Below are 27030 nucleotides of genomic sequence, written 5' to 3' on the forward strand. Positions count from 1 at the left end.
CTCATCATTTCAATTTTGCTTAGAGCAGGCAGAAACTTCAGCAAAAATTTTGATGAAACTGGTAGCATTCTATTAGTGTAATTTCACACCTTATATTTGAGTCATTATGTGAATGTGAACGATGGCTTTTGACATGAATCTGGTGAGAGTTTTGTGAGATCCTGGTTGTATAGCATGTTGATAGCACGTTGCGCATGTCTGGCATGTCCTCTCCCACTGTCTGTACGTATCCCTTCCCCTGTGATCCCATGACCTACAGGTGGATGATTTGAGCTTCTGGCTGTCCCAAGACACAACCACCACTACTACCACCACCACCACCACCACCTCCAAACCCTCCCCCGCCCAAACCCCCACTCCCGCCCCGGCCACAAACGGGCAGAGGGCCCAGGAGGAGTCCTCGCCGGAAGAGGTACGTCTCACAGCGGCAACAAATCCTATCGCCATCCAGATTCAAAAGATTATTGGCTTGCATTTTTTACCACTGTAACATACCATAGCTTTCCAACAAGCTGTGAGCGTTGACTGCAAACGTACACTTCACAAAATACAAATGTAGCCGCTCTCATCTGAGTTACTTTCAACTCTCTCATCAAATCATTTACTGCATTTGCAAAATTTACATGCATAGTGCGTGAAAGTTTTCAAGAACAAACTGTTAAATGCTGTCTGACAAAATGCAACATACTGTGACCCTGAGTGCTTCAAATGAAATTTGTCAGTGGTAAGTATTTAATTGTACATCAGGGAGACTGTGATGCTTTCATGTAGTGTTCACTGCTTGCATCCAAGAACACCTGCTTTGTGTAGTTTCTGGTACGATGCTTGCTTCTGTCGCATTCCAAGTGATGTGAGTTTCTTTAAATGTGACTTTTTGTTCTTGTGACAGTGAGTCATTTGTAATATCATTATCTCAAGATTTCAAAGAATACTTAGCTGCAAATTTGTCTTTGTTATCAAAAAAAAAAAAATATGCATGGTTATATATCTAGTCAGACATGTAGCTTAGCAATCTTTTGTCCATATTTTGTACTTCTCTTTGTCCTCATTGAATTTTGCATCCTAATAGTAATTTTCCTTGTGAATGAAAAATGTTCTACATTTCATAAATACCAGGGTATTCAAACAAACAAGAAAGCCAGACATGGATATGGTTGTGTAGTATCAACAAATGTTATCAGGTGTGGTTCAAAGCAAAGCAAAAGGTATCTCAAAATTACAAAATATGTCTTTGTACATTATGTGTAAGATTAACCCTGCCAGTACAAATCTGCATTGAAGTCTGATGAAGAAGACCCACACCAAAAATTGACATTCATAGGTATGACAACACGGTGAAGGTCTGGGAACTCAAGACTAATGTTGAGTTGTACACAAGTCAATAAATCCCACATTATATGACTACAATTCACAGAAATCCAAGAAGCATCGGAAGGAGAAAAAGACGAAGAAAGAGAAGGAGAAGGAAAAGAAGGAGAAAAGGAAAAAGAAGTCGGCGAGCAAGGAGAACTATGAAGCAGTGGAGGAGGTGGAGGCATCACCCGAACCTACTCCAGAAGTTGTCATTCCAGTAAGTCACCTGAACGATGCAGTGATGAAAAGTTGTCCATGTGGAGTAACAAAAAATGACTGAGGAGCTTTGAGGTCAAAAGTCTTGAAAGATTAGGGTGATGGGAGATATACTTTTGAAGCACAACATCTTGTGAAATTTGTTAATTGTGAATTATGACGAGTGCCAATTGTGTTATGCTATGATGAAAATGATACTGATTTTGATTTTGTTACTACAGGCGATGTCCAGCTACAGACTGTTGGCAGAAAATGAGTCCATCAAGATGGTGAGTAGGGTCCTAGGCCCTGTTTGCCAGTGCATTGAACTATTTGACTTTGCATTTCATTTTTCATGTTCTCACTTGATGTGTAAAGAGGATGTTAAGATAGCCCTTTGCACAGAGGGGATTAACAAAAAGGAATGAAAAGAAGGGAAGAGAATTTCCACCCTGTGAGGCATTTCAGTTCCTAGTTCTAGATTTTGAAGTTTTAGGTACATAACTACTGAATGGAATGCAAAGTGTTAAGTTTGTTGTATACCAAGGCACAAGGTGGTGTTAGTACCCTTACCATTATTTTTCAGTGTTATTCTCTCCTGGTTTCAACAAGTTATGGTGTGCAAAAGAGTTGTGTTTGGAGAGATTTTTTTTTTTTTTTTTTTTTGCCAGATTACAAATGGATTTTGCATAGAATTAGCATAGAATATTGCTGATGAGGATTGCATTTAGGAAGATGTTATGTAAACAGTTTTCCAACCATTAGCCCCCCCCCCCCCCCCCCCCCCCCATCTGCAGATTGACGTTTTGCAGGTTGCAAAGAATGTCAACGTGCACTTTAAGAATTCCGGACAGGAGATTTTCTGGGTGGCTTACACATTCGGCTGCCACCATAAGGAGCACCTGGACAAGTAGTTTCGCTACAAGTTGCATTATGCAATGAAGCATATTTGAATATTATACTGTAAAAGTGGTTTCTTTCGCAGTGGCTTTATTTTCGCGCTTTTCGTGCTTTGAGGTTGAACCGCGAATTTAACACCACGCGAAAATGTTTTGAACTCGTCGCTTGTACAACGCTATCATTACTGACCGCGAATTTAAACACATGCGAAAAAGTCCGCGCCGATGGAAACCGCGAAAGTTTCTGTACGCGAAAGAAACCACTTTTACAGTACACTGTTGCAATGAGAACATGACTCATTGCAACACAGTCAAGTTATCCTCTTCTATGGGTGTGTCACTGCCCCCTTTCTGTCTTCTGTCCCTTCTCTCCCAGACGTACGAGACGAGAGTGGACCCCAAGCAGAACTCTCAAGTGGTCATCTCGGTCATTTTCACCAACCTCACCTCGTCCCACCTCAAGGCTCTGGAGTTCAACGTCCTCGACTCCCTCAACACCAAGCTTATACGCGAGGTCAGTCGGTCATACATTTTGTAGTCACCTTTATTGTGATGTAATGTGAATTTAAACTTCTAGTTGTTTGTTTCTTTGTTTTGCACTGTTACTGCCTATCATGCCTTTTATCAGTATTCTGAAATGTTGCTATTATGACAATTTACATATTTTCACCTTGTGTAAATGTTCAGTGTATAATTCCTGAATCAGTGATGAGAAACTGGGGAGATATTTGTCTGCAGACATTTGTGTTAGAGGAGGCAGTATTTTCACGAGTTGTTACTCTGGCAATTATCAGTTGACTCACGAATTAATGAACATAAACTCAATTCAGAATATGCAACATATGCAGTACTTCTATTTTGGGGTATGTGAAGTTCATACAAAATCAATATTGTACTAGGTTTGGATATTTACTCTCGGTGTATCAAAATATCCATTGAGAGATGTTACTGTTCAGCTCTAGACGGCCAACCTCATCTCAAATGATGTGTGATATTGCTGTAGCTGTTGCATCAGTTTATTTGCCATAGACCAAGAAGCCGTCTTCAGATTTTGAATAACATTCCCCATGTGCTTGAACTTGAACTTTATTCTGTTTCATTTAAAAAACATATTATTTGTACAATGACAAACTGAGGACAGGAAACGAGTACATGAACATGCATACGTAACATATAATAACTATAAATGAAACATGGAAACTACAAAAGACCGGAGTCTTGTCAGGGTAGTTCCCAACAGAAAGAATAATAGGAAACAATATTGCTTTACGATCAAGACATAGGACAGGTGAAAATATTACAAAAAACAGACAAACATACACAAAAAATACATTTTCATTATAAAATTAAGTAATAGTGTTTAGTCATGTCAACCCCTAGAAAACAAAAACCATAAAATTATCTATAATCATAGTGTATTTCATAATGACAACTCTAACTTTCTAACAAATGTCTCTTCAGATTTTTCTTTAAAATATTTGTAGTTGGAGAATTCGTAACTGTATCTGATAAAGAATTCCAGAATGAGGGTCCAGTGTGTCTGAGTGTGTGCATTACATACATCTTATCTACCTTAAATAAATGATATTTATTACTAATTTGAGTATTATAACTATGAATTTGATCATTAGATTTAAACATACCAGAAATCATCTCAGGTAACAAGTTCATTTTATGCTTGAACATATACATAGGAATATTAAACTTATTCAATTGATATGTGGTCACTTTTCTTCCAGGCGGGAGCGTCACAGCACGACGGAGTGAAGGTCCCATTCCAGCTGCCACCTGAGGCCTCCAACGAGGGCCAGTTTGCCTTCAGCATCCACGCCATCACCATGCCACAGAAGCTGAAGGGAACACTCACATACATGGTCAAGGTGAGGTGCTTGTTGGGTATTTATTAACCCCCACCCCCCCCCCCCCCCAAAAAAAAAAAATGTGATGGTTTTGTCTGTCCATGTTGTGTGTGTTGCATACTACGTCTAGAAATGGTGTAAGTCACAGTGTTCAACAGAATTTTAGAGCTGTTATTATCTTTTCTAATCAATATTAGATGGTGATTATGTGTACAGTTTTTCTCTTTCTCATTCTTTTTTTTTTTTTTTTGGTGGCACTTGATAAGAAATCTATTCTGTGTAAAACCTTTAAACACGTTCTTCCTTCCATAGGATGATACAGGAGCAACGAGTGAAAAGATTGACTTCAAAGTGCTTCTACCGGTCTCTTCCTATATGCTGGCCACGCCCTGCAGCCGGTAAGATGTATTCCTCGTAGGAAGCTCATTCTTTAAAGATATTTGATATGGCGATGGAACAGTTTTATTTCAAGTGTTTTATATGTCAGTATAGTCCTGCAGATTCATGCTGCATTGAATGTTGAGAAGTACAGACACATGTGTGCATTGCAATGATGACAATCTGATGTTTTCCGCTCTTGAAAATGCTGCGTTCTGGTGAAATCAAGTTTTCTGTGCTGAGAATGTTGTGGGGGCCATTTTTCTGTTCTATATGATGTTATCCAGAAAGGATTTGCAAATAGAGCATCTTTCATGTTCTGTGAGTTCTTTGTTCAGTCCTGATATGTATCCATCAGTGGTACCAGTATATCCATGGTGAAAACTGCATTAATCCTCCTTTCCTCTTTTTGATGCACAAATCTGACTATTAAAGTCGTCATTCATTTTGTACAAGATACACAATTAATGATTATACATGTACACTGTGAGTATGACCCTCTCCCAATTGCAGAGACCAGTACGCCGAGCTGCTGAGTCAGGGGGACCTGTCGGCCAAGAACTCCTTCACCACGCCCCCGGGCGGGGCCGACTTTGGCCTGGTGCTCGCCCGCGTCTGCTTCTTCTGCCACATGGTGGTGGTGGAGCGGGTGGAGCGCACCGCCTCCCTCTTCAGCCGCTCCATGAAGGGCCACCAGGCCTGTGTTCTACTCAAGGCCACGGTGAGATTTCCTGATGGGGGAAAGACAGGACCTTCCCTTTCTCTCTCTATTTATTTTGTTCTTTCTCATCAAGTGCACAGTGTAATGCAGAAATGAAATGTCATATTAAAGGAAACAGTCTACTGTAGTTATGGGTGAACTTGGCCCCTAGCGCCCTCATTACAAGTGGCCGAGTTTACCTGTGAGGCCGAGTTAACCCAAAACTATGATACATTTGATCGTGTGAATTGTCATTAAGTTTTCAAGGTTTATTTTTGAGTTTATTCAATTGTTAGATTTTATCTTTCTTTCTTTTCTTTTTTTGCCCGAGATAAAATTGTTGTCTTATTTTTCACCTGGACTGATTGGAATTTTCTGATTTGATGAGTAATTCTATTGCGACATGGAAATCAAAACAGTGTTCCATTGTATGTTGTCCATGTATAGATTAAATGTAAAATACTATGTTTCAAAAGTCAGGGATCAGATATGGCTCAGTATTATTTAGTTTCTGATTACAATAACCTGTCTAGTAAACCTAGAAGGGGGTAACAACAGCTGCAGCATTTAAAACTCTTGACAGTTTTTGGTGATGCAACAGTTTTCTAATAGCCATTGTCACCAGATTTTGATCTGAAACATTAGTGATGAATATTCCTTGTGAAGTTGGACATTGTGTTCTTTATTAACTAATTTGTGTACCCACATCCTCCTTGTGCCAATCCCTCTATTCCCCTGCTACTCAGCAAAGCAGGCAAGAATTTTTGCATTTGACATAGAAGTAAAAACTAAACACTCTTCTTGGATTATACATTGTATGTCAGACAATATAGAGTCAAGGTCCTCATGTATGCTTCTGTTTTTCATGCACATTCTAACAGCCTGGCGGAGGCCTGTCCGTGGACGGTAAATCCAACGATTCCAGCCTCCTGTCAAACTACATGGATGAGATCAAAGCCATCATCCTGGAATCATAGATGACCCCAGTGCACCCTGCTTGACCCCCGAGTCACCAACAGACGTAACAAGCAGCATCCATACAGTCTCCTACAATGGTTATCCCTTCAGACAGTTTTCTCATCGCAGCTCCAGTTCCTTATGAATGTTTCTATTTTTGTTTGTTATGCTTGTCTATACAATGCTTTTTTTCTAGCCGGCACAAAAAAGAAAAAATAAAGAAAAGAAGAATGATGTGAGTCTCTTGCTATATACAGAAGCTGTAGGTGCAATCAAATGATGCGACCATGTGCGTTTGTAACCATGGTTACCAGTTCCAAAATATTTGTCGCAGGCACGAAAAGTTTGTGTGGCAGATGTGGAGATATCAGGTGTGTATTAAGACCACACTTTCAGCGTGACGTGTCATCATCACATTCATATAACATGAATGAGGTTGTGTTCTAATAGTGTCACAACCATTTCTGGAATAAGGGCAGAAACTCCTGTTAAACTCACTGACCCTCTGCAGCCGATGTTGTCGTTTGCAGGCTCCCATTTTGCGAAACAGAATGCTGCAGTTAGGTTCCTTGTTGCAGAGACGTGAAGCAGCGCACAACATGTCATGCTCTGTGTGCACTTGGGTTGATGCTGTCAAGATGTAAGCCAGTGCTTTGTTGGATTTAATCCCTGGCCACAGAAACAGTATTTTACCCTGCAAGATTAGCATTTAAGTTGTAGTTTAATCATGCGTTAAGTACTGTAAGAGTATTAACAAAATGGACTTTGGTTTTATAGAGTGTGACTTGAAGCACCAGCATGGCAAATTACAGTAAGAAGGATTTAATGTGTAATCCTTTCAGCGTTGTACCCATTTCCAACGGGAACCCTGTAGCCTGTGCAAAATGTATGAGGATTTCAAATTGGTGGGGGAAAGATTTAAAGAAGAAAAATCTTGTGTCTTATATCTGTAAAAATTCCCAAATTATGGCATTCTGTAGTTGCTCTGTTTTATACTAGAGATCTCTGTCGCGCCATAGCCGTACTTATGAAATGCCTGCTTAAAGCGTCTGTCTTTGATGATCATCGCTTTACTAAAAGCTATAAAGATATGCAGCAATCAGATTATTCTTTTTCATTTATTACCTCTCAATGCTCAATGCCCACTGCCATGTACTTTATTTGAAGTGGTGAAAAGTATTCAGACGGGTCAGCTCAAGTCCTGCTCAAGTTTTGAAATTGGTTCTCTTGAGTTTCTCTATAACTCGTGGGTTGACATCAGTATAAAGTACATATGCGTAAGTGGAAATAATGCCTTCCTATATCTGATCTGCACTTCTCATTGGACTTTTAACATACAGAATTAATCATATATGGTTGGAGATAATTAGTCTTTAATAACCAATTTTGCAGCTGCTATTGCATGTAATGATGGACAAAGAATAGTTTTCAGGTATCTATTGTACCTGTGTGGTATTGATGTGATCAGTATTTGTAAGCATCTCAGACACATTGTTGTATTTGAGCACTGTTCAGTAAAAAGGCCAATGGAGGCATTTCAGTATGGTTGTTATTGTGCAAGTTCCCTGCAAGCCCTTGAGCTACAGATGTAAGAGCCAACACTTGCTTGCTGTAGTGGGATTTTGCCATTATTCTGTAATTAGCCCATTTCTTGTAGACATTAATCCCCTCCATTGGTGGCATTGTGCATACATTTTGGAAGAGTATGTTTTCTTACCAAGGCAGTCAAGAAGTCATACAGTCTAATTTTATGATTTTTAGGCATTGTTTTATACCACGGCTATATCCCAGTACTAGTAGGTAGTGATTCTCAGTGTTAAAAGCTCATACAAGTTCCGCCACTCTCATTTTCTGTTGTTTTTTATCCTGAAGATGCCATGTGGTATTGAAATGATATGCCTAATTATGGTGTTGATATTCTTCTCATACTAATAGTGGCCTCATTGTGAGAAGCGAAAGCATTTTACTGATTCCTTCATAATTTCAGATAGTCCTGAAGGTGTCTTCCAATGATTCCTCAAAAACCACAACTAGTTTGTTTCCGTATGAGACCGACCACTAATCACATCCAGTCATATTTACCATTCCTTCGTTGGTGTTTGTCATTTGAACAGTCTGTACCTGGAGAAATTTTTCCATGATGATACAGTTTATGTGTGCATTAACAAGGACAGAAAGATCAGGCAGATGACGCAAGTATGAATGTGATTTGAAAAGTTCTCATAGGAACTGTTATAGTAATCCTGCCACTTTTCTCCCACACCACAATTTATTAATGTGAAAACCCACGGCAGACCCACTGGGCCACGATCATCTCAGTTGTGTGCATATTTGAGCTGGTTGAGACCTGTTGAAACTGAATGCTAATCTTATTTTGCCAGTCAGCCATCAGCTTGAGTTTGCTGCTCATAAATTTCTCCGTGCAATGCAATGAGGCAAGCGGCTGCTCCCACACAGATTATATAACTGCTTCATTGATGCTTGCAGTGCAACGTTAGTGTTGCCATATCTGCCGGACTCAAGGCAATCAACATGTCTTATCAGGGGAACTCTTGTTTGAGGGAATCAGAAAAGTAACGTGGTGATATTACCCTTTATACACTGGCATTAAGGTGTTTGTAGGTTGTGTTTGTAAGAGTAACACATTCAATCGTAAGATGTTCTGAATATTTTGAGTGAAGATCGGGCCACCTGTGCATGTGTGTTATGCATATGATGTAATCAGCTTGATGTTTTAAAGTGCAATAAATGATGAGTTGCACGTAAGATCTGATAGGTACAATCTTTTATGTGTATGTGTGTCACACAAAAATTGAGTTGTGTTTTTCATTTTGTATGGACTTTGCATTCTACTTTGTGTAGAAATTGGTTTTCTGTGTACATGAGAGAACAGCACCAGGAGAAATTGTCATTACAGGTGTACAGTTTAGGTTCATTGGTACACAAACTGCTGCTGCATGCCAGCTGTGGGTACAGTAGTTTCTGTATTAAACTTTGTTTATGTTTGTGCATGTATATTTACTATATTAACTTTATGGTGTATGCGTATGCATTCTCTATACTCCTGGACTCTTCAAAATGGATGGGCATAATCTCGGGGTTGGTTTGTGGAAACTCACTGGGTGTTGGAACATTCATGACAGCAAGAAGGTAGCATGTGACATCAAAGTTCTTTCATGCGCAGTTGTCTGTGATGGGATCAAATGTCGGTTGGGAGAGCATTATGTAGAATATGTGGTATACATTGTATGATAATTTTTGCACCATAACAAAGTTGGAACATACTTAACAGCATAAGGTCTAAACTGGAAGCAACTGTTGATTTTTATTATGATAGGTTTCTAATGTCATGGCTCAATTTTAACACAATTTTATTTCTTTGTATCGTCAGTTCAAATATGTTTTCAGAAACTGGGTGGTGAACCTCGAAACAGCATATATTCATAGAACAAGGCGGCTGCATTGACCTGTCATGCGATTTTGTCCGTTGACATACATTCTCAACAAGGCCTCCATGAGTCAAACCATTTTTATACTCAATGTGAGTTGGAGAATATGCAGTAAAACACCGAAGTACAACTGTAGAACACTGCATATGGTCATTCTCAGAACGAGGTGGGATATTTGGAATATATGAATTGTGACAATGACTTATGTTTTTCTTCTTAATTCTGTAAAATAGCCGTGATGCACTGAAATTGTGTGTTTATTGGCGTAAAGGTTATAAATACTAACTGTAGTTTTGATTGATGCGAGGCAGAACTTACAATTACAGATGACTTTCGCACCTGGGACCAAATTACACTATTAAGAATATTAATGTAAATTCATGAATTTCCACCATTGCTTCCATAAAAACGTCTATATACCCATACTAGGAATAAATTGTTTTATCTCAAGACCTCATTTGAGCATAGAAATAACTTTTTTTGGCAAGAATTGTTGATTCCACTGGGGAAAAAAAAAGAAAAAGATGATTTTTTAACAGTACGGTGGACTGGGGAAGTTTTCCTATGACGAGGTAATGCCACTTTGTGCTTGGTCAGTTGGTCAGTCAGGTCAGGGGTCAGTGATAGCGATTAAGGTTGGTTTAGACAGAAACTAGGTGGGAAAAACAGAAAATATGGAAATAAGCATTGGAATTTCTGCTTCTTCAGAAAGTCAATTTATCTAGAGCAGTTTTGTAATTTCTGTGAGACCTAACAAGGAAACTTTTGTGCCCGGGAGTTGAACTAGCTTGGAACGCCATGTACTTGTGCTTGATCGTTAGGATCTGATGTCAAAACAAAGCCGGCTTATTACAATATGAGGTTTTTATGATACATTGTATGTCCAGCCTTGTTTAATTTCTGATAGAGTCTGTAATGGCACTTAGTAGCTATCTGCAGCTATCTGCCTGTGTCGTCATGAAGAAAAAAGAGAAATATTCTACATTCCTTTGTTGATCTAATCTATCATTTACTTACATTATAAGATTTGCTATTGACAGGACGTTGTCAACACCGTAGACCATAAACTGAGAAAAGATATAGTACTGCTACTGAGTATAGAATATATAAGAATATATTATGTATGTATACAAATAAACATTGAAGATGTTATTTTGTTGTTCTTGTTCTTTGCATTGATCCAAAGGTTTTATCAGAGCAATATTGTGCTAAAGAGTGGTATGTGTATGTTACTATTAAGTGTTATCGTGATAAAGTACTAAAATTGAGGAGGAATTAAAAATTCAGCATTATGTGCCATGACAAAATCGCGCTGTAGCATTTTCTTTTCCCCTGCCGCTGTACACTGTCTCTTGCCCAGGTGATCACAATGCTTCTGGTCTACTGTATACGCCATATATTTCGTGAGTCTAAATTTTCGCGAATTGTGAATTCCCGACGATTTCGTGAGTGGTTAAATTCGTGATCGTGGAGTCCTCTACTGAACGGAGAAATGTACATGCGTATGTCACATCCACATCAGGATCAGAGTCAATATTTTCGCATGTCATGAATTTCCCTAATAGCATCTGACTCGCGAAATTTGCGAAAATAAAAACCTCACGAAATATTCGGCATAAACAGTCTATGACTCGGCCTCATTAAAGCTTGAAATGATATCCAAAGAATTCTGCAAGTAGTTTTATTATGATATAACCTATCCTCCAACTCTACTGTTGAAATTCCAGTGCCCAATATGAATGTTTGGTACAAGGGGTGCTTCACTTGGCATGTATTTAATACCTTGTATCCCACTTCGCTCTCCTTTTTCTTTTTTCTTCTTCTTCTTCTTTTTTTAGGTGAATAAATTGTCATTTTAGGTCATTTTTTCTTTTCACTTCTCTTTCCAGCCATACTGATTTTTTTGCGAATGAAATACAACGTAGTGGCATGAAAAAGTGTAGAACGCAGTACAAGGGTACTGTATACCTGAACAAAGCCTACTGTGTATGCAGCAAAGATTATGTAATAGTCGCAATGGGTTGGAGAAACTCACTGTGCATGTTTTGGCAGCAGAATGATGAAAGCCTATTAAAAAGTACTATTAGCAGTGCTAGATGTTCCATCATATTGAGCTGGAAGAAAAAAGAAGACAAATTTGAAAAAATATATATAAACATGTATATTGTGCCGTCCCTAGCATGCATACAGTAGCCACCTGTATATGGCAGGGAAAAAAAAAGAGAAAACAGACAAACAAACCAACCTCCCCTGTTTATTTAAAGCAGTGGGAGTTTTGTACAAATGTCTTGACACATACGAGGTCCTGATGATCTACCTAAAGTTGCAATGGCCAAGGGTTGTAGCTCTGTAGACGAATGCTTAGAATGCACTTAATATTTTGAGTACAGGCTCTAAAGGTATGCGTAATAGAGCCAGCTTTTTGATGTGTCGGGCCAACAACTGGAAAAAAAAATGGCCACAAATTATGATGTAGCCGAGAATGACTTTACTGCACTATACTGTGTACTATAGGCCTACTGCTTCTCTGCAGACCTCTGTAAATGTGCAGTATGCATCAATGTCGTATATCTGCACATGTACAATTTGTAGCTCCAAGGAGTTACAATAGATTGATCACTCCATGATGATACAAATGTGATGATGTTGCTGGTATGAGCACCAAATATTCCAAACCAATTCCATCTCCTGTGTTATGTGTTCTAGCGATGTGCTTGTACTTCATGCATTGAATTGTATTAACTTGAATCTAGACTTGGTCATGATGTGTTTACCAGTCAGTCTTGTGTCTGAATGATTCTGATGCAGGAAATGCTGTCCAGTCGTCATGGAAACTTTGATATATCCATCATGCAGAGATTGAAATGAGAACATGAAATAATTGTGAAATAAAAGTTACATGTTAAACAAATGCTGTTACAAAATCGTGTCTTGCATCTGGGGATAAGAGCGTATGTCTAGCGGTGTTGTGTGTGAGTGTTTAATGCTAGTAATTAGGGAGTTTTATAGTGTATGTAAATTCATCAGGTCATTGTCTTTTTCAGGTAATGGACATTGTACACAATTCGAAATTCCTTGACCCTGTTGTAGCTTTTGATGAAGACTGCATCTGATCCAGTTTGCATCCATAAGTTGTACAACTCTAGTTGCTACTGTATGTAGGAAGAGGTGGGACCAACTTTGTAGAATGGAGCAGAATCTAGGACAGAAAGATTTACCGACAACCTGTTAATCACACTGGCTCCAGTACCCCTTGGAATCTGTTCCATTGCCACCTTTTCAGGCTTGTGACCACAAGGGAGTTCTGAATTGTCCAACTGGTATCTAATTCAACAGAAATCTCCTTGTTCGCATCAGTGGCTAGGTGTAAAAATGCCAAAAAATTAGTGCTGTGTAGTACGTGTATACATGTATTACATATATTTGTGTGTCTGTGTCTGTGTCTGCTTGTGGAGCCTTCAATTCCTTTTCTGTTCTAATCACTGACTCTACAGTGATAGCAAGAGTACAGAACCGACACATATTCTCCACATCCAGTATAAAAACATTTCAAATTTATTGCCATTCATACATTACAGCAGGTTAAAACACAAGAATATGCATATACCATACCCAACAAGGATTTAAGCACACATTACTTCAAAAGAAAGCCAAATTAAAATGGAAGGATATGTAGCATAATACTGACAATACATAATTGTGTTTTTCAAACACGAAAAATAAATTAGCGTACAATTGTAAGTCCATTTTTCTTTTCGTTCTCTCTTTCATCACTAACATGAAAGCATAATTAAAGGGGACAACTAGTAACTGATCAGTGGGAATCAGTTAACGATTGCCCCGTCACTGTACAGGCATGCTAACCTGGAAACATTAAAATTGCACATTACTTGAATATGCGACCATTCTGAAGCAGATAATTTTCACACAGCAATAGATATATAATGTACTCTTAAATGAATCCCACAAGGATTGGAACAATCATCTTCCAGCATTCCCACTGATTCCCACTGATCAGTTACTAGCCATCCCCTTTAAGTCTTTATGTGCCACGTTCGCACATTCCACTCGGTCGACGGCGTGCCAACTTCGCATATTCTGCTCAACAAACAAAGCCACTTAAACTGATCGATAAATCGCTACTCCTGTGGTACAATGAAAGCGTTTCTCGCGCTTTTTTTCTTCTCTCATACTGCTTACATTCTATGTGGTGATTGACTATCAAGTGGTGTTCCCAACTAGAATTGCGTGTACATTCTAAGTTTCTGTCACGGTTTTATGTGCAAAAGTCATGCCTTTACAGTAATGTAGCAACTGGTCATTCAAAAGAAAAATTGAAAATAAATTTGTCATACAATTTATATCAAAGCAATGTTTGGCATTACTCTTTAACTTTGCTCACTATTATGTCCACCTGAACAGGAATTTGTAGAAGTTATACAAACGGGAAACACCGAATTCTTTCTCGAAGCACGACTACCTTCTTGTCTCAGAATAACGTGGCACACAGGGGGTTTCCACCATGGCACATAAAGAGTTAAAGGACAAGTTCACCTTTATAAACATAAGGATTGAGAGAATGTAGCAATATTAGTAGAACACATCATTGAAAGTTTGAGGAAAATCAGACAATCCGTTCAAAAGTTATGAATTTTTAAAATTTTTGTGCAGCAACCGCTGGATGAGAAGACTACTGCAGTGTATGAATAACTTGCGTACAACAATATAAGGAAAATATAAAGAGAATTTCACAAAATTCCATCTTTTGAAAAAAGTACACATTCCCCTGACTCGTTACCGACAAATGTTATGGGCAATATTATTCCCCCTGCCTTTAGAAAGAGGCAAGTCAAGAGCTCTTTTATTATGCGAAAAAAGTGAAAATATGTTGAATTTTCTTTTACATTTTCTTTATACTGTTGTACGCATATGACTCACAAGCTGTAGTAGTCTCCTCATCCAGCGGTTCCAACACAAAAATTTTAAAAATTCATAACTTTTGCATCGATTGTCCAATTTTCCTCAAACTTTCACTGATGTGTTCTATTAATATTGTTGCATTCTCTCAATCCTTATGTTTATGAAGGTGAACTTGTCCTTTAAGTAGTTAAATTACACCAGACTGAATTTGATGAAAATCAGACTTTACAGCAATCATAACAAATCATAATTTTTTTCATGTTTGCAGCAAATAGCAATATTGTTTGCAAATGAATATACATGCAATATCTACGAGGTTCTGTCATTCACTCACAATGCTTCAGTCAATTTATGCACAAAGATATCATCCAAAAATTAATGTATATGTTTTTGGTCCATAATTCAGCTCCTGTAACCATCCCCTAGTAATAGTGACACATGAATAGTCATAACTGCGGATTTTTGCACTGCAACACTAATTTGAAGGAAATACAAATTGCATACAAGTAGTTATAATAATCATTTCATTGATTAAAGGTCATGACAGAAAATTTTGAGAGAATCAGTATTTAGACCAATGGGGAACTGAGGAGGCCATGACATCACCGCATCTAATTTGCATACATAATTACGACTAATGCCATCTGGAAAGTTTAAAATTCAACTTCTTTCTGGCAACTTGTATTTAAGGTCCAATTTTGATGGAATGGAGCACACTGGAATTACATTTGAAATACAGACCGTGAATCTCTGATTAACGATAAACCCTCCTAAAATATGAATGGCTGCCATATGATGATCCTTTAAACTTTTAACACATTTCACATCACAAATGTTTCCATTACCTGGAAGAAGTGAGCTTTTCTCCATAAATTCCTGACTTCCCGATAACTCTCCTACACCAATATCTTTAAAAAAAGTTATTACAAGGCCAGTGAAAATCTTGCTTAACTAGAGGGCAGCACTTCATACAAGTGGAAAGCAGTTTGAAATAATGGACCAAAGCCTGATCTTGAGTGACTCTTATACATGTGACCCAACAGCACAATAGTCATTAGTCATTACACATTAGTCCTTAGGCATTACACATTTATAGTCATTAGTCATTACACATTGACTATGGAGAAAACTGCATGACAAGGTAACTTGGCTGAAAAAAAAAAACAACAAACCTAAAATGATGTGTATCTACAGATCAGACATCACGATAAATTAATAAAGTTACGTCTGCACGGCAGAGTCTAAGGATTTCTTGGAATTAGAAGCTTTGAAGGGTTTTACAATGCAGATCACAATCACCCAGATGTTTTGAGCTGGTCTATAATATCTGGATGCACAATATCATGTCTGCCTGACTGCATACATTGTATATGTACTTCACAGCTAATTTCCCATAAACTGCTCATGTCTGGTGACTGGCTTTCTCAATGTTTCTCTAGCACTTTTCAAGCAAGTACAATCATATATTAAGAGTGGACCAAATCATGTACCACTGGAAAGACTATGTACATGTACATGGCATCCAAAGAATTTTTTGAAATATGTCTCAATCAAGGCAATCAATGTTCAGTGACCTCATCAGACCGTCATGACGTCCGGTAACCAATCATTCGGGCTGGGTGCCTTTTATCACTGGTGCACCCGTAAACCAGTCTTGAAATGCAGAAAACTAAAGGAAAATATCTTAAGTGTCAAACCACTAACTACATCCAGACATATTGTTTTTTTGCAGTCTATTTCAGAAAAAAACAAAACAAAACAAAAAATAAACAAACAAAATAAAATCATATGTTGACTAGATTTTAATGATGTTGATTAGAATTATTCATAAACTGAGAGTTGACTATATTCATTGATAATCTGACACTTTAGAAACTGCTCTACAAACTGCTTGACTACATGAAGACAAATGCACATGAAATTCCACATCTTTGCAGATTCCATCAATATTCATAGCATGCCTAAACATTGATGATAAGCAAAAAAAAAAAAAATGCCTTGAGATACAATTATAACCATCAAATATTGCATTAAAATGTATAAACAATTTTCTGACCTTCGTACAAGACTATATATAAATGTGTCATAAGCCAAAGAAAAGGCTGTCCAATAGGGCACTGGCATTTTCATGTGTTATTGAAGCAACATAATATGTACATTGTACATGTGCAACATGTACCTTAGCTCTCTATCTTTCCATACAAAATATCACTCAATAGTGGTAATAAAGCTACAGACTGCATGATCTCAATTGCTTCAAATAGGATTTAATCGATAGATTGCACAAATGTGACTAATTCTGGATAGGCAATGCATGTTGAAATCATCAGAACATTTTTAAAGACATTAAGAGACATGATTCCGTGTTAAAAGCAGGATGGATTGAGGATGGCATAATTGGAGGTATAGGACTGCCTATCAAGACAGCAACAACAACGACAAATATATGAAAGTCTTGTCATGCTCTTGATTATGTTTGGAGTTGAAGAGTATAATGAAGGCTAACACATTGTGGTGGTATAGAAATACAGTATGGGAAAATGAATGGCATGGATATAGAAAACTTTCGTCGGTTGGGAATGATATAACACAAGGCTATGGCTTCTACCAACCTTCAGCAAATTGTGGGTGAGCTCTGAATCACTCCTGCAGACTAGAAGCTATGATCTCCAGTAATACACGTGTATAATGAATGGTATAGTCTGCAGATGGCTGCAAACTTTTAAAGTGGCTTGTTCAAGACCAAGGGACAGACTCCACAAGATCTTCAAAAAGCCACTTACATTCGCATGGAAGAAGTACTGTATGCGCCATAATTTTCGCGTACAGATATTTTTGCGAATGACGAGGTCATAGACATTTTTGCGAGGTGTTGTTTTCGCGAATTGGTGCCAACGCTTACGTTAATGCTCTATCAACAAAGCGCATGGAGACAATTTCACATGTTGTTAAATTCATGATCCAACTGCAATTTGCGAAATTTGCGAAAATTAAACCCTCGCGAAAATAACGGTGTATACAGTACATTGGGCCTCTCCCAGGGTGACACCACAGACTGGGCAGCTCGGAGAAAGGATGGACAGGATGGACGTGTACTGCATGATGACGATGATCATGGTGGCGATATTTAAATGCTGATGTTGATGTTGCTGAGGATAATGGTGATAATGATAATGATGTACATGTAGATGATGGTGATGATGATGTCAACAGTGACGATGATGACGATGATGATGATGTAATAATTGGTGATGATGACGACAACACTGATGGTAATGGCATAGATATAGGCAATGTTGAGAATCAAGATTTATTTCATAGTGTGGCATTCAGAACACATGTCGCACTGCCACATCTGCATTCATTCATGAGAGTAAGCAATACTTTCTTTATGTGGCCTCCTCACTGCCATTCGCCTGGCTGCTGCCCCTGACTCCCTGGCCTCTCTGATGTACGGCTGGTATTTGGTGTAGAGCACCTGAGATATTTCATAGGTGTTCCCTGTATTAAAGGAAACAGGTGATTGTATTAACCTCTAAACAAAAAACTCCACTCTGATATGTTCGGTCAACTCTACTGAATAGGACACAGGCAAACACACAAAACAGTGAAAGTCTGATCATGATTAGACATCCTAGAAGAAAATTATGATATTTACATATCTAATGAACATTTATGAAACTACAGCATACATCAATATGACACATGCAAATCACAAGGCAAGTGCCAAATTGTGTCTTGCCCATTCGCGTACAAGGAATTAATTTTTTTTTTTAACTCCCAGAAGTTAATTGACCTGCTTATGACCTTTGACCTTGTTGTGACCTTCAACACCCCAAGGAACATTTACCATCCAAGTTTGGTCACAAACGGACAGAGGGATCAAAAGTAATGAGCCATAATTGAAACGCACCATACAAACTTAACATTGGGCCCTAAAAATTTGTTGACCCCTTTCTGAGACCTTTTACCTTGTGATGACCATTAACTCCCCAAAGGACATCTGCCGTCCAAGTTTGGTCACAAATGGACATAGGGATCAAAAGTTACGAGCCACAATCAAAACGCGCCCTAAAAACATAACGCCAGTGTGTTATACTGCCCTCTTACGGGCAGTGTTTGAGATTTATGTTATATTGTCGTTGTACAACCTTCGCCCCTTTCGGCCGGCAGTTTGTGTTGCGTGAGCATAATAAAGTTTGCTTAAACCTTAACTATTGTGACTGGTTATCCATCCCCGAACAATGTTCTCTTAATGGCGTGGTGGCAGCTACATGGGATAAAGTACCCTGCTCTTCCCTCATTACCGATGGATTTTATGCATGATATGGCAGCCAGTTGGTCGGCAAAAACGTGTCGTGATAGGTAGTTATGGTTTGCTCGCATCTGCTGTAGTCCCATACGTAGCCCTTGAATGGCTGTTCCCTGTCCCCTTTTGAGGCAACGACCTCGCACCCAGGCTCGAGAGAGAGGCCGCCCCTACCAGTATTGTAACCAGAAGTACAATGTACCAGGTACCTTACCGTGTTTATGATTCTGAGCCAATTCAAATCAAAAGAAATGAAAGCAGAAATGAATGGATGACTGAAGATGATTATGTCGGTCTTGATTATGATGATTTCTGTGACGATTATGATGGTGAAAGTTATGACAGTTGTGATGAGCCCTTCGGGGACCCAAACCAACCTCGTCCCCATGATGATAGAGTATTGCATGCTACTCGGTATGATGCAGTCAGTCCCAGTACATGTAGCAGTACTGGTCATCCTGTCCCTATGTGTATGAGTAGTCTTAGTGTTAGTGAGTCCAGTCGTTCTAATGTTAGACATAAAGTTCACAGTTGCCCAATATGTCTCGTGGCCAATCGCCCGAACCAGCATCACATCAGTGATTGCTCATTCCTACCAGAGCATGAAAGAGGTATCGTTACATGTGCTCGCCAAGCGGCGTCCATCCTCGGCTACTCTGATTCCTTGTGTCCATATGACAATTACATGTATGTGGATGATTATGATGAGCTAGAGTCAGAATGTGATTTTTCAGAAGTTGATGAATGTTTTGATGATCTTCATGACAGTGCTTTGGCTACAGATATTGTCTGCTTGTCTGCTAGGGTATGTGTTGCTGATTCAGACAGTACCAGTCGTGGAGATGCAAAGGATATGTCAGATTCAGACAGGTCAATAGGGTTTCAAGACAATTCTTACTGCTATGATCGTGGCTCATCACATTTGGATGATTTCCACTTTCAAGTTGATCAGTCACCACAGTCTCCTGTAGCTAGTCCCTCGGTGTTGCCTGAAAAGGCCTGTATGTCTCCCTACATTGATCTTGACCATGGTCAAAAGAGTGTCCGGGTTACTCTTGTCAGCGGTTCTCCACAGAACTTCATTGGCTATTCAGTGTTTAAGAGTCTTGATGGTGTTTTAACGGACTCTTCCGAGGCTTATCCAGTTGACCGTTCTTCACCGTATGCAATCATTGGAGGGACGTGCCTTACACTCACAAGAGATGGAAAGGCATTTCTCTTTGAAGGGTTAGTTGTTGACTGTCCGGATGTTATGGTTGAGGCAGGCATTCCGTTCATAGTGTTACACGACATTACCATCCGTCCCGCGAAGCGCCGCATCACAATTGGTGATGGACCTTCGTACACCTATGGTCCTGCTCCTACACCAGAGGCAGATATTCGGCTGTCCCATACGCCTCCATTGTCTCTCAGCCTTCCCCGTTACAACCCACCTTCATCCATCCCTGATGATGTGACCGAACCTCCACCAGCCAGCAACGGTCACCACCAAGGCATAGGCCTACGCCCCCATTCCAAGGATGCTGAGGCTGCACGTCAGTGTCTAGCTCAGTCGGAGCTAGCCATCATTCGCACCCCTGCGATGAATGGCACCATCCCTGATGTCACTGATGATGATTCCTGTGATGCCCTAGCCGCACCTCATCATCTCTGTGGCTGGCCAGCATGTCAGCCATCTTCGGATGTCAACCAGTGTTCCTTGGACACCTCACCCCCTGATGACCTCCCTGTGGATGTTCTAAACATCAGTGTTGGTAGTACTACCACTCCTCATCGACACGGTGGCCCCCCAGACCATCCTCGCATTATCGAGATCAACGACCCTCCTGGGCGTCCCCCAGATGCCTCCAGTGGACCCCGTGCCTTCACCAATGCTTCCACTCCTAGAGGTACTTCTCGCTTTCCACGGTGCGAGAAGATTCCTGCACGTCGGCTTCATCTTAGCACACCTGTGATGTCTCCAATTTCAGACATTGCTCCCACTTCTCAACCAGGTCACTACACATGCTTGCATGTAGGACCCCCTCCTGGCCGTCCTCCGGACATTGACTGTTTATCCAGAAGCTAATAACCTCCATTTATGACCTCGGCTACCGGATGTTTCTTTACTCTGATTTGTGACTTGCATTGTGTGCTACTTACTACTTCACTTTTATAAGTTTTGTTAAATTCATATTTGTGTATGTAATAGGATAAACGGACTGTTTTAATTGAAACAACAAAGGATAAGTTTATGGGATTTTTTTATCACAATGTACGATGTACGTGTAATTAGTGCTTGGAAGTGAGAAACGAACTTGCGATGTAAAAGTTTGTGATTTATTATGTTTCATGCCCAAGGTGATATTGTAAAGTTTAGTTGATAATTATGTTAGGTACATTGGATTTTTTCTGACAACGAGTGAAGTTTGTGTGAATTGTGTAGTTCTGCAACTCTTGATATTTTCGGCACTCTCAGATTTAAAACTCGTGTTCATTTTTTGTTTGTTTGTTTTTGTGATTGTATGGAATGAATCTGTGCGTGTATTTTTTTTTTTACTTTGTAAGGATATTATAAACCTGATAATATTCTTGTTATGATTTCAAGTGTTTTGCATTGATTATGATTCAATGTAATGTACAGAAACAGTACATGTACATGTATATTGTTATTGGATGCAAGTACATGTAGTATACATCATGTAAGCAGCCAGTTGACTTGCACATAGCAAGTTGTGCAAATCTGAATAACATGTTTACCATTTTATGTGTGTAGCATACACATGATGGTTTTGACAGCAACTCAAGTATAAGTCAGCATTTTTATGTTTGTGTTTTTGCCTTTCAGTTTGCCCAGTGTGTATGATTCTTTGAGTCATTTCCTATGTCTTATGTCAAATACATATTGCACACATCTACAGGTGTAGGAGAGGTGAGATTTTTCCATACGTATGTATGATGCTCGTTTGATTTTTTTGTTGTTGTTGCACATGCAAGGGTAGAATATCAGTACCAGGTTTATTGCTAAAGAAAAGATAAATGTACGTATGATGATAATTTGTCATTATATGAAGTTTATATGATATGTATGGTAACACATTGTACATGGCATATACAATGTAGTTTTGATGGACCTCATGTAGCTCATTCTTCCCCTTTTTGATATGTAAGAATTATGTGTCAGGTCATATTGTATGGAGTGACGTCAATGTCGGAGTTCGTTTTTGATACACTTGAAGGACAAAATATGTTTCGGAAGTTTGAGTACGTTTTTAAAAGTATAATACACCGTACAGGTGTATTTGATCTCTGCGTTTTTCTGATAAAAATGTATATTGTAATTTGTTTTTATATACAGTACATCTTTTACTGGATGTATCGTTGTCAGTTGTTTCGTTTGGTATATGCCAAAGGGTTGTAGTAATAACTCACATGATAAGTTAATGATGACATTAAGGTTTTAATATTGCTACATCAGATGGGTGGCTATTCTCAGCGGCTTTCATTCACATGCGTGTCTTACTCATACCGATTTGAATACATGTATCAGGCGTTATTATGAACACACCACATTGTTGTTTTCAATGCCATGTTGGTTTCATTTGATTTATCTAGGGATTTTTGTCTCTGCGCTTTTAGAGCCTATGTTGATGTCTATTTGGTTCTAATGTGACAACATTGTGTGTGGTGTGTATGTACGTTAAGACTGTAGAGGAAAGACAACTATAGTGTAGTGTTTATGTACACTCGTCCCAAATCCCAGCATATGTAGAAGAAAAGAGATTACAGCTGTATGTGCTGAGTTTAACAGTGTTGTAACAAAAGAGTGAATGCGAGTGGGGAGACCATGGTACTTACGTAGGCCTACAGTAGTAGTGTTTCATATTGTGAGAAAAGGTAGAAAGTGAGGTAGCTACATGTGTTTGTATGATACAGTTTGTATTTGATAGTTGACATTGTGAAATATTTTCTGTCTCATTTACATCATAAAGTAGTTTGTTTTATTAAGTGTTGTTTTATGATTGGTAGAAGACGTTGTACAGGGTATGTATGAGGTTATACATGTATAGCATAGGTTAGTGGTATTTTTGATGAGCATGATTCTGATTGTTGATCCAGTGAGTAAGTACTGTATATGTATAGCAGTGCTTATCATAGTGTAATGTTGGTGTTTCATATTAGTCGGTTGTCAGTCAGTCCATACAAGTTTCTAGAGACTGTGTCTATATGGGGATAATGTTTGTATTAATGTTATCAAATCATTGAGTGTTCGTAATGTGGTCTAGCTATCCACATCATTAGTCAGAAGTTTGATTGGTTTAATTCCACACACATTCTTGGCATATTGAATGTGCATGATTATTCCATAGCCAAGGGTTTTCCATTGTGTCGTGTAGAAGAAGACAGAAAGAAGAAAGTGATCACGCCAGTGTGTTATACTGCCCTCTTACGGGCAGTGTTTGAGATTTATGTTATATTGTCGTTGTACAACCTTCGCCCCTTTCGGCCGGCAGTTTGTGTTGCGTGAGCATAATAAAGTTTGCTTAAACCTTAACTATTGTGACTGGTTATCCATCCCCGAACAATGTTCTCTTAATGGCGTAACATTGGGCCCTAAAAGTTTGTTAACCCCTGTCTGTGACCTTTGACCTTGTGACGACCTTCACCTCCCCAAGGGACATCTTCCATCCAAGTCTGGTCACAAACGGACAAAGGGATCAAAAGTTATGAGCCATAAACGAAATGCGCCCTAAAAACTGAACATTGGGACCTTCAACTTCCCAAGAGACATCTACCATTACCCGAGTTTGATTGCCATTGTAGCAACATGTGCTGAGTTACGTGTGATAAGAGAGTCTTGCAAGTAAACTTTAACGTATGACCTCAAATGACCTTTGACCTTAACATGTGACCTCTTACGGCACCATAACATGAAGGTACCCCCAGTGCATCCATCACCCAAGTTTGATTGCCATTGTAGCAACATGTGTCGAGTTACGTGTGATAAGAGAGTCTTGCAAGTAAACTTTAACGTATGACCTCAAATGACCTTTGACCTTATCCTGTGACCTCCAATGGCACCATAACATGAAGGTACCCCCATTGCATCTATGACCCAAGTTAGGTTGTAATCCAAGCAACTTATGTGAAGTTATTTGTCAAAAGAGAGTCTTGCAGGTAAACTTTAACATAGAAAAGAGAGTCTTGCACATACTCTTTAATATATGACCTCAAATGACCTTTGACATCATCACATGACCTCCGACAACACCATAACATGAAGATACCCCTAGTGCTTCTATCACCCAAGTGTGGCTGCCATTGCTGTAACAGTTGCCAAGTTATGCATCATAAGAGAGTCTTGCAGGTAAACTTTAACATTTATGACGGACGACGGACGGACGACGGGCGGACGCCATTTGGATCCTTTAGTCTCGCCTTCACCTCCGGTGGGCGAGACAAAAAGAAATATATATCAACCCATATTTGTCTCATTTTAATGAAACTTAATAATTCTATTTGTCCCATATTACTTTGTCTAACAAGTGCAAAAAGAACACCAGTTTTACAGATTTTCTCTTTGATAAACCAAAAGCAAGATGAAGAGTATCTAGGACCTGATTACATAGGAATTTCCTGCACGTAGATGGGTGTAAGCATTAATCAAGACAAGCTGGAAGTAGGCTAATTCCAAAATGCTATTTTCTGGTGCTATGTCAACTTTCAAGCAAGATATGGCATGTGACTGACTGATAATCACTGGTGTTGAGATTTTTTAAAGTGTTCATTTTTGCCATGGTGAACATGTACGTCTACTAAATAATATCACTCATATTGATGTGTTCCTTCAAATTTTCTACATTCTTGCCAGTTATTGTATGTGTGTATGTGTGGGTGGGGGGGGGGGGGGGAGGGGGATATCCCCAAAGACTTCAATGTACATGTATAATACATTAAATGATGAATCAACATGAAATTAATAGCTTTCTAATTCCAAGACATCCAAATTTGTCAGTAAATTTGCAGTAAGTGGTGATTGTGGCACATGAATATAAGCTTCTCAAAACATTCAGAAGAAAATTCTCAGACCTCTAGTTTGAATAGACAGGTAAAAAAGTCAATACTAATTGGAAGCCTGTAGTAGCCACAAAAAGCAGACCATCATCTATTTCTGGCCAATTTGACATACCCACTGCATCGACAGGGAATTCTGCCTGGCTGACAGTCCAAGCGCTCTCAAAGTTGAACGATCGCACATCAAACACGTTCTGGTTGTAAGGCGAGCCTGCGAGGCACTCCAGCAAATAAGCGACGTACAGCTCCCACCGGCCGTGATAATACCTGGGTTTTTGAATAGCGAAACAAGCATTCAAATATCTATTTTGTGATCCTCTGACCTCGATCAAGTAATTTTCAATAATGTATGTAGTTCTCAGTAATGAACAATTTTCCACTCTTGTCAGTAAAATGCCTTCCTTATTTTAATTGATAATGATATCAATCTTCCTCTTCGTATTTTTTTTCTTTTTTGAGTTACTCTGTTGTGTAAAAAATTCTTTCTATGCAGATTATGGTAGTACATGAGACAAAACATAGAGCAAGAAAAAGAAATGGTCTGAAGAGAGTAGAATTAACAATGCCAACCGATGTATGTTACAATCAAGTAAACTGTACACTGACACCTCTGAATCAATTGACAGTAACTTGTTACTACCATTGTCAGATTTTGTCTTTTATGTCATTTCACTGAAATACAGTGCAATAACTTAGACTGTTTATCATGTGTAGCTCATCCTTTGTGCCAACAACAACAAAAAAAAAAACCTAAAACGAAACAAACACCTTAGATAAAGAAATACAACTACATATTACCAACAAATCCTGTTCTGTCCATTGTGAGAGTTTTTCAAATGTTCTTACATTGCCTGCAATGTATGGATAGAGAGAAATCATACTCTTATGTGTGTATTATGGAGACATCCAAACTATCTAATCAAATCATGCACATCAGTTCTTTAAAATCATTTCTTGACATTTGCTTTGGCCACATTAAAATGTCTTTTGATATGCCACTTGAAACTACATTTAATTGAAATCTAAATAAACTGTTTGCAAAGAACATGAAGGCTACCTTGAGAAGAAATGTTTGAACATCAAAAACTGTTTTACTTACGTCCTGAGTAGGCCTCCCCACTGTTTATTTGCATAGTCCAAAACCTACAGAGAGGAGATCATTTAAGATAAATGATTGGTTTTGAATGCTGACAAATCTTAAATGGCTCAATACACCACATTCTTGGATATCTGAATAAATATTAAAAAAGAGAACCTCCACAAGAGAAACAGATCCTTTAAATATAGGAATCAATAGGCTTGTTGTCATTTTCTAATATCTAAAATGCCTTTTTCAAGGTCAGGTTAATTTCAGCATGGGTTCCAATTCAAGTGAATGTGTGTACCTTGTATACATACAATCCCTGCAGGCAACACTTTAATACAACACTTGAGGGAAATTACAAAGCAGATCTCTTATTTTCTCTTTTTTCCTGTGGGATACACATACACAAATGGATATTCAGACAGGGAGAAGGGAAAAAGACCTGGAAAATGTTGCTATGATAAATAATGCCTGTCATTGATCACACTGAACTCAACTTGTAAGAGGGTCTGAAACATTATTATGAGCACTGTTGCGATGCCAATTCATTGTGTAATCCCACATATTGCACCCATGTACCACACAGCAAATGTCTGGACTGTGCCATTTGTGATATTTCAAGCCGGGATACCTCCGATGATGGCCATAACAGCCTGAAAGATGAAATCTCTGTGATCATCTGCTTCGATTTAGTAATTATCTGGAGACATTGATGAGCGGCAGTGGGAGTATTTCAGCCCAACTATGTCCTGATTACGCGACCGATGTGACACACACAACGACTTGTTGAATAGAACTTTAGTCCACTTGAGCAGGGTTTCTGCTTGAGTGTTTCGTAATCATTGATTGGATACTGCATTTCATGAATTTATC

The 27030-nt window shown here is 38.8% G+C and overlaps 2 protein-coding genes across 2 annotated transcripts in view; one reads left to right on the plus strand and one right to left on the minus strand.

Moving 5' to 3' along the window:
• The window catches only part of LOC139738917 (AP-3 complex subunit delta-1-like), a 67819-nt gene extending 59010 nt beyond the window's left edge, over positions 1-8809 (plus strand). The window contains exons 25-32 of the mRNA XM_071649542.1: positions 260-412; positions 1415-1570; positions 1791-1838; positions 2824-2961; positions 4187-4327; positions 4619-4704; positions 5198-5405; positions 6266-8809. Of these exons, the coding sequence (XP_071505643.1) occupies positions 260-412; positions 1415-1570; positions 1791-1838; positions 2824-2961; positions 4187-4327; positions 4619-4704; positions 5198-5405; positions 6266-6361 (1026 nt within the window). The 3' untranslated portion in view covers positions 6362-8809. The remainder of the gene's footprint in view (positions 1-259; positions 413-1414; positions 1571-1790; positions 1839-2823; positions 2962-4186; positions 4328-4618; positions 4705-5197; positions 5406-6265) is intronic.
• An 8786-nt stretch (positions 8810-17595) lies between these two features.
• LOC139738923 (alpha-N-acetylglucosaminidase-like) overlaps positions 17596-27030 on the minus strand; it is a 39426-nt gene continuing 29991 nt past the window's right edge. Inside the window, exons 18-20 of the mRNA XM_071649548.1 lie at positions 26173-26216; positions 25189-25340; positions 17596-18211 (exon numbers count right to left, since the gene is read on the minus strand). Of these exons, the coding sequence (XP_071505649.1) occupies positions 18072-18211; positions 25189-25340; positions 26173-26216 (336 nt within the window). The 3' untranslated portion in view covers positions 17596-18071. The remainder of the gene's footprint in view (positions 18212-25188; positions 25341-26172; positions 26217-27030) is intronic.

Source organism: Diadema antillarum, unplaced genomic scaffold, assembly GCF_040938485.1.
Source record: "Diadema antillarum isolate AM-2024a unplaced genomic scaffold, OU_Dant_1.0 seq00000774_RagTag, whole genome shotgun sequence".
Classification (NCBI taxonomy): Eukaryota; Metazoa; Echinodermata; class Echinoidea; order Diadematoida; family Diadematidae; genus Diadema; species Diadema antillarum.